The 8784-nt window shown below is 47.5% G+C and overlaps 1 protein-coding gene across 1 annotated transcript; it reads left to right on the top strand.

Moving 5' to 3' along the window:
- Positions 1-3404: 3404 nt before the first annotated feature.
- On the top strand, positions 3405-5207 carry LOC148394717 (janus kinase and microtubule-interacting protein 3-like). The gene is made up of 7 exons (XM_088383401.1): positions 3405-3572; positions 3693-3758; positions 3820-3888; positions 3965-4042; positions 4099-4332; positions 4412-4537; positions 4907-5207. The coding sequence occupies exons 1-6, from the start codon at positions 3540-3542 to the stop codon at positions 4526-4528; spliced, it is 597 nt and encodes a 198-aa protein (XP_088239527.1). The 5' UTR covers positions 3405-3539; the 3' UTR covers positions 4529-4537; positions 4907-5207.
- Positions 5208-8784: the final 3577 nt, after the last annotated feature.

Below are 8784 nucleotides of genomic sequence, written 5' to 3'. Positions count from 1 at the left end.
TCTATTTCACAAGAAGAAAATGTCCGGTTGCTCGCTTCGCTTTTGTCACAGCAAAGGTGTTGTAGTCGATTCAAGAAAAAAATTGGCCGGTTGCTCTCTTTGTTTTTGTCACAATTCTGGCAAATGAGTTTGCCCGCCTGCCTGAGCGCTCCCCGTTTGTACATCCAGACGGATGAGATCAAGCTGAAAGACAGAGCGGTTAGTGTTTTGGATGAAGCCCTGGGGCCGGCCACGTCCACCGCCTTCAGCTGCAGACTCAGGCTGCCGAGCAGCAGATCGCTGCCCTGAGGGATTCCCAAAGGGCGGGCCTAAACTACCCTGGAAGTGGGGTCAACGCCGCTACTAGCAATCCTCTTCATTGCGTAAGCCACCTCATCACACACTTGCAGTACGCATGACTTAGTTCGTTGCTGGAGGAAGGTAGCACAAAAACAGTTTTGAACTTTGAACGAGTGCTTGTGTGTGTGTGTTGCGGGGCGTTTTCAGTCTCAGGAGGATCGGGACACGCGACGGTTTCATCTGAAAATCGCTGAGCTCAGCGCAGTCATCAGGAAACTGGAGGATCGAAACGCCCTGCTTTCTGAAGAGCGCAATGAACTGGTAATTTATTGACGGCACGCTTGAAGGTTTGCGCTACGTTTGATGCGCGCCATCCAGCGAGGCACCCATTGCGCTTGCTTATTAGTTGAGCGGCGCGGCGAGTCGGTTGCCTGGTAGATGTCTTTTATTGGGAGCCAAAGCCACGATTCCGTTCAAACCGATGCAAAAGGAATGGATACGTTCTGGCCCGCGTGTTGTGCGTCTTTCACATCCCGCACTTCATGCTTGCAGCTAAAGCGACTGAGAGAAACAGAAAGCCAGTTTCTGCCACTCCTGTACAAAAACAAACGCCTGAGCAGGAAGAATGAAGAACTCTCGCTGGTGCTGTGTCGCCTTGAAAACAAAGTGCGCTTTGTCACCCAGGAGAACGAGGAGATGGCAAGCTTGGTAAGTCGACGCGGACAACGGCGGCGTGCCAACAGAGTCCACTGCATTTGTGTTCCACAGAGAAGGCCTAGTTCGCTCAATGACCTGGACCGCGGTTGCGGCCAGCAGGACGGTGAAATGGAGTTCCTTCAAGTTGTGGAGCAGCGGCACATCATCGACGACTTGTCCAAGGTCTTCAGGCAGGCGACTCGGTGCACGTACGGCAGCGCCGCGCTCGCTCGCTGTCGCCAGGAAACCTTTTCCGTCCAAAGCTTGGCCGGCGGCCGCCATCCAAAAAATTGGCCCCTTAAATTCCGACCTTTCAAGCAGGAGCATTGTGCGCACGCGTTTGAACACGCTTTAGACTTGTTTTGCCGTTTTCAGCAGCTCAAAGCTCCCGTTTTGTCAGCGCCTTTGCCACTCGCTGTGCGCTGAAAACGACGGACTTGCCCGGCTGCTCAGCCCGTCAACCATGAGCCGCGAGCGCGACGTCATTGTCCGTAGGCAGCTAGTGGCAAAATGCACCCTGTTAGAGTTGCGCTCGCTCCAACTTATTTTGCAAGAACCACACGGGAGACAAGTAAGTTCTTTTGGACACCTGCAGGTGGAGAGTCCATCCGTTGTACGAATGAAGTCTGACTCTCGGCTCCTGCACGAGCATTTTAATTAAGAGAAACAGGGTGGGTGTAAGAGTGGATTGAATAGAGGAAGCCCTTGACCTCTAGTCAAAACATAGCAAGGGGTGTTTTACGACTTTGTGTAGGAAGGGATAAGCGATAGGGATAAATAAGGGATAAATAATATTATTTATTACAGGTCGCAGTCAAAGTCAAAGCAACACAATGATACGATAAAGATAATCTGGAAAACCCTGACACACCCTGTAGTTGTCACTTTTGGAAAAGACGAGCGTCCCTCCAATCATCGCCGGTGACGTGTTTTTCAGGCTCTGGAGACAGGAGCTCATGTCAGAAATGTCATTGTGAGTCGCGTTTGTTTCTGCGCCGGAGCCGTTCGTTCCCTTTGCATCCAAAGAATCTCAAAGGCGGATTATTTGTGTCGACAGGAGAGAGATTTGCTGCTACGATACCGACGTCGAGAATCTCTGAGGAGGAACAAAGCGTGAGGTCCTGCAAGGTGAGTCTGTTTGTTTGCGGCTGCTTGGTGTTGCGCAAGATGAAATGGCCTTTTTCTCGCTATCGTTCCTCTCGTCGATTCATCGTGAGGTGTCGCTTCAGTTTGTTCAGAGAGATGTTTGCTTCCGCGCCCGCAGGTCATCGAAACATTTTACGGCTACGACGAAGACGTGTTGGTGGACTCGGACGGATCGTCCTTGTCTTTTCACACCGACAGAACCCCCGACACGGAACCCGAAGAGGTAGCCCGCCATTTCTGCCAGCGTATTGGCACCAAACATTCCTCTTCAGCCTGGAATCGGACTCGTCTTTGCGTCGCGGGTGCTTTGTCGCCGGTCTGACTGATTCTGGTACTAGTGCTGTGTTGCATTGGTGTGTGCATGAAGAGGCGGAGCTTCGCTACCGCCAGCTGACGCAAGAATATCAAGCGCTGCAACGAGCCTACGCTCTGCTAGCCCAGACCAGCGAAAGGGGACTACGACGCCGAGAAGGAGATCAAGGTGGCGCCCCTTCCCGCAACCCCCGGCCGGGTCGCAGCCTCCCCGTTCTCACCCAGCCTCGGGTGTTCTCTGGTCTGAAAGGAGGAGGAGGAGCCTCCCTCCTCCTCCTTTCAGACCAGAGAAAAGCTGATGGTAGAAATGGGTCACTATCAAAGCAGAGTAGCAGATCTGGAGTCAGCGCTGAAGCAACAAGGACAGGTAAGCTCATCAATGAGCACACCTTTTTCTCAGACAAAATAGCTACATTCTTCAGTCACTCATCCGTCTGGCATTACTGGACCAACCCCCCAACGTGGCTGGGAAAATGCGGAGAAAAGCAAATGTCATTTTCCAGTCAACCAAAGAATTTGTGGATGAAAATGACACAACATTCCAAAGCTGTCCACGCGTTTGTCTCTTCTAGAATGTCAAGTGGGTGGAGGAGAAGCAGCTGCTGCGTCAGAGCAATCAGCAGTTGGCCGAAAAGGTGACGGAAAGAAAGGCGCTGGGCGGAGTCGCTTGGCGTCACACCTGTCGGGAAGCCCCGCAGATGAGGTCTGACTGTCTTTTCAGGTCAGGCGGATGGAGGCGGAAGAAGCGCGTCTGAAAGAGCACATCCAGGATATCCGAGACCAAAACGAACTGCTTGAGTTCCGCATCCTGGAGCTGGAGGTGGGAAGACTCGCACAAGCGTGTTGAGGCCAGAGATGTGACGGACGGACGGACGGACGGACGGATGCATGCCTCTGCCTTTCAGGAGAGGGAGTGGCGCTCCCCCGTCTTGAAGTTTCTGCAAGTCCGTTTCCCAGACGGCCTCAGCCCTTTGCAGATCTACTGCGAGGCCGAGGGCGTGAGCGTAGGTAAGGCGTCCCTCGCAACCCTAACCTTAACCCGAGGTCCCAGAACACCTTACATTGCTCCTTGCGCCTTTCCCCCGGACATCGTCATCAGTGATCTGATGAAGAAGCTGGACATCCTGGGCTATAACGCCGTAAGTGTATGTCGAACTCCTTATGTTCGCACTCCACGAGACTCGGCGGCTCAAATGTGACTTTTGGAAGGCTTTGCGCTGAAAGAAGCTTGTTGACGCTGTGCCTTTGGGCTCTTGCAGAATCTCACCAACGAGGAGCAGGTGGTCGTGATTCACGCCAGGACCCTTCTCACCCTAGCCGAGAAGGTAACGCGCACGTCCACGCACGCTCTCGCATTCTGCTTATGTGACAGCAGCCTTTCCTCAGTGGTTAGAATACATCAAAGTGACCAAGTCAGCACTTCAACAGAAGATGTTGGACATTGAAAGTGAGAAGGTAGACAGACACGCGACATCAGCCAAGGGGAACTCCGGCAATGTGCCCCAACAATTCTGACCTTGAGCTGTGCTAGGATATGTTCTGCAAGCAGAAGGGCTACCTGGATGAAGAGTTGGACTTCAGGAAGTGTTCCATGGACCAGGCTCATAAGGTAAGCCGCCCTCAAATCTCCCGCCGGACCACTGATGGACGAGGATTGCGGCCCAGAGGATCCTGGAGCTGGAGGCCATGTTGTACGAGGCGCTACCGCAGCGGGACTGCCCCGCCACGGACGGCGAAAAAGCCAGCCACGCTGGCGTGAATGACGTGCTGACGGCGGATCAGAGAGAAGAGCTTAGGAGCGCCGTGGACCAATGGAAGCGAGCCCTGATGTGCGAGTTGAGGGAGCGCGACGCTTGCATCCTCCAAGAGAGAATGGATCTGCTGCACAGCGCGCAACAGGTAAGGGCCCAAAGCCAGCCCGGCACTTACTTGCACGCTTACTGGCTTTTGAATGCCACTTTCCATTTGTCCGTCCTAGAGGAACAAAGAGCTGAAAGAATTCATCGAAGCTCAGAAGAGACAAATCAAACAATTGGAGGAGAAGTTTCTGTTTCTCTTTCTATTCTTCTCCTTGGCCTTCATTCTGTGGCCCTAACACCAGCTGGTGAGTGAGCTCCAGCGGCACCGCACTCGACACCTCCGATACACTGCCAGCCGGTCTCAGACGTTGGCAGACGCTCCGATGCCAACGTATACCCCCCGCCACGGTGACAGAGGCACCGCGTCACACCGGCGCTCATCCAATCAGAAGGCAGGAAAAGCAAATTCACATGCAGGGCACTTTTGAACCAGAAGAGAGCGCCACAAAAAACGGTTGTTGCCCCAAACGCGCACTAAAAAGGGTCAGAATAACAAGAGTCCCACTGGCCAGCCGGGGCCACCCGTCCAGCTGTTTCTTCAGGGGGGAAAAAAATTGGAGTCACCGGTGAGTACATTTTGCATTTAGCTCTGCTTTTCTGCTTCTGTCTTCAAGTGTGTGGCATCCTGCGATCAAAGATTCAGCCAACCCCAAAGCGGTTGACCTCAACGTCCCACCACCATGCCTACCAGAGCAGGTGACGTGATGCTTTGGACATCCTTCCGTCTCAGATGCCCAAAAGTACTCTTTGCCACATCTGCGGCAATACGGTGTCTTTTCAAAGGTGCAAATAAATCCAGCGTGGGCGGAACACGCACGTCTTCGGTTTTTCCCGCTTTGTTTGTGTGACAGCTGTTGTGAAAATTTTATACAAATAAAGTTGTATAGTACAGGTTTGGCCAAGCCGCAACTCCCGAACCGCATGCGGCTCTTTTATGTTCATATCAACATTTGTGTGTGTGTGTGTGGGGGGGGGGGGGGGGGGGGTTGTGCGTGTTGGCTTCACTTGAGTTCAATTTGGTATTTTGGTCAAAAGCGCATGTGGTGAAATTCCACAAAGTAGGATGGGCAAACACATTTCTTTAAACTATGAGTGTCAATTCGGCTCTCGAAATGGCAGGGAAAAGATGCACAGCAAAACGAAAATACGTAGATGAACACAGGACGTTTTAATCAGAGTGGGAAAGTTTCTATTTTTTGTTGAACGTGATGGCAAACCATTCTGCCTGATATGTCAGACCTCAGCGCATTTCAAAGATTCAAATCTTCAGCGCCATGCACTTCAGCTCACTCCATGCTAACATTGATCAGGCGTCGAACCCGCATCATCATGCTTAAGAGGTGGCCATGCTAACCAGTGCGCCATTATGTCAACGCATAATAACTAAGTCTACTGGTCAAAACAGCGGTTACTATATGACGTCGCTACGTCGTGGTCACGTGACGCAGACAAGACGTCAATGGACGTGGGCAGAGTTAACTTGTTTAAAAGGGAGTAGGCAGAAGAAATATTTAATTTATTTAAATCTATTTTGAGTGCACACCATTATGCCAATGCATAACAACTGTAAATCTACTAAACAAAACAGCGGTTGCTATATGACATCTGCCACGTCGTGGTCACGTGACATACGTGACGTCGATGGGCGTAACTTTCGCCGGAATTCAAATCCGCGGGGAGAGTTAACTTGTTTAAAAGAGAGTGGGCAGAAGAATTATTTAATTTATTTAAATCTATTTGGTGTGTGCGCCATTATGTCAATGCATAACAACTGTAAGTCTACTAAACAAAACAGCGGTTGCTATATGACGTCTGCCACGTCGTGGTCACGTGACGCGGACGTGACGTCGACGCCTACTTTACATCCCACCGATCACAGGACCCCTCGGCTGCATAACCGTGCCCCCTTCCCAACCAATCGGATTTGCTATACGCGAAAACGACGCCAATGGAAAGAGCTTCCGCCCAAATTTAAATCCGTGGGCGTGGCTCGCAGCAGGAAGTAGGAAAATGGCGGCGATGTTGACAAAGACACAGCGGATGGTAACATACGACTAACAAGAGAAATATTTTTATTTTCTGCTTGCAACTGGACCGTCCAGAGCGTACACGGTAAGTACAACTCATCGTTTTTAAAAAGAAGTACTTTTGTTGCCCTGAAAAGCGAGTGAGCGTGGCGTTTGTGGGGGACGTCGAATTTCGACGATTCTTTCTGGTCAACGGTTGTAAATGATTGTGTTGATTAAAAAAGAAAACTTGATGTAACTCTACTTTTAACTGCCGTTTCAGATAGATTTGGAATTGCATCACATCCAATTTTGCCTAGAGCGTACACGGTAAGTAACACTCGTTGTGTTTAAGGAGATTTACGTTTGTAATAGCAGAAGTGTAGCCGCGTTGCGTTGTACGTGTGAATGTTGGTCCGGGCGAAATGTTAATGTTTAATTTCATTCCTTTAGGTTCCACGGTGTTTGTTGGCTGCAAGTTTTCCACTGCAAGAAGAGGCTCATATCATTGACCAGGAGCGAGCTACAATGGTGAGTAGCCATAACATTTATGTTAAACACTTCCTATTTCATGTCTAACAGTACTTGATTTAACAAATAACCATAAATAAATACAGTGTGGGCACTGAAGTTAACATATGTGATTATACTGCCTAATCTGTCACCGAGTAGATTGTTGCAAAGTAATATAAGATCCAAAGTTGTAATTCAGAATAGTTTTCAAAAGAAGGCCATTAGAATTATATACAAGTCTGATTACCCTGAACAAGCTATTAATTAAATCACAAATTCTTCAATTCAAAGATTTGGTAGATTATCAGACAAATAATGTCTAACAGTAATTGATTTAACACATCACGATAAGTAGATTGAGTGTGGGCACTCTCAAGTTAACATATGTGATTATACTGCCTAATCTGTTACAGAGTATGTTGTTGCCAAGTAATGTAGAATAGATCCAAAGTAGTAATCCAGAATAGTTTTGAAGAGGCCATTAGAATGATAAACAAATCTGATTACCTTGAACATAATAACAAGCTAAGTGTTTAATATGTCCTATGAAGTCAAAATTGGGCACCATCATGTGGTGAAATTTGGAATTGCATCACATCCAATTTTGCCTGGGAACAAACAGATTACATAAATCTTAGTTTTGAATAAGCCACTCCTTCTCAAACAAGTAAACTCTGCCCATTTTGCGCAGTAGATGTTCTGTTAATATCTAGTATTTATACAAAGTCATAATTTAAATTGCTTTCAACCTTCATTCATCGGTTCAACCAACATTACTCGCTCTTATTACCAACTTGTATTGATTTAACTAAGCGTTTAATACTTCCTATCAGGTCTCAAATCGAGATTTGGCAAAATACAATTTCAGCAAATCCAATTTTGCCAGGGAACAAAAATAGATTAAATAAACTAAATAAGTCCTCTTCCCATTAAATAAATCAGAAAAGTCTGTCTTGTAACCAGTCCTCTTCAAACAAGTAAAGTCTGCCCATTTTGTGCCGTAGATTTTGTGTCTATGCCTAGTATTTAAACAAAATCATAATTTAAACGACTTCTTTCCTTCATTCACTTTGGAAATTTGGAATTGCAGCAAATCGAATTTTGCCAGGGAACAAAAATAGATCAATTAAACTAAATAAGTCTTCTTCCCATTAAATAAATTAAAAAAGTCTGTCTTGTAACCAGTCCTTTTCAAACAAGTAAAGTCTGCCCATTTTGTGCCGTCGATTTTGTGTTAATGCCTAGTATTTATACAAAATCATAATTTAAAGGACTTCATTCCTTCATTCACTTTGGAAATTTGGAATTGCAGCACATCAAATTTTGCCTGGGAAGAAAAGTAGATTAAATAAATTTAATAAGTCTTACTACTTCCCATTAAATAAATTAAATACGTCTTACTTGTTCCCACTCCTTTTCAAAACAGTAGTTTAAAACGAGGGCCCTTCACTCAATCTTTAACCTCAACCCCGCACGTTGTGTTGTCTCTGTGAATGTTGGTTGTGGCCAAATGATAGTTTTCTTTCATTCGTTTAGGTTCCAAGAAAACTTGATGTAACTCTACTTTTAACTGCCGTTTCAGATAAGCGGGTATTACGTCGCAGTCATGTGCCGCGGATATGACGTAATTGCCCGAACCTCCGATTCAAATCTGTTGGCGCGATGGCCGTGAGCCACTGAGCAGCGACGATTATCAACAGAAATATCTTTATTTTCTGCTTGCAACTGGACCGTCTAGAGCGTACACGGTAAGTAACACTCATTGTGTTTAAGGAGATTTACGTTTGTAATAGCAGAAGTGTAGCCGCGTTGCGTTGTACGTGTGAAAATTGGTCGAGGCGAAATGTTAATGTTTAATTTCATTCCTTTAGGTTCCACGGTGTTTGTTGGCTGCAAGTTTTCCACTGCAAGAAGAGGCTCGTATCATTGACCAGGAGCGAGCTACAATGGTGAGTAGCCATAACATTTATGTT

Source organism: Syngnathus floridae, chromosome 8 (genome assembly GCF_059516105.1).
Source record: "Syngnathus floridae isolate MCC-2025c chromosome 8, RoL_Sflo_1.0, whole genome shotgun sequence".
Lineage (NCBI taxonomy): Eukaryota > Metazoa > Chordata > Actinopteri > Syngnathiformes > Syngnathidae > Syngnathus > Syngnathus floridae.
This window is presented reverse-complemented; position numbering and strand designations above follow the sequence as displayed.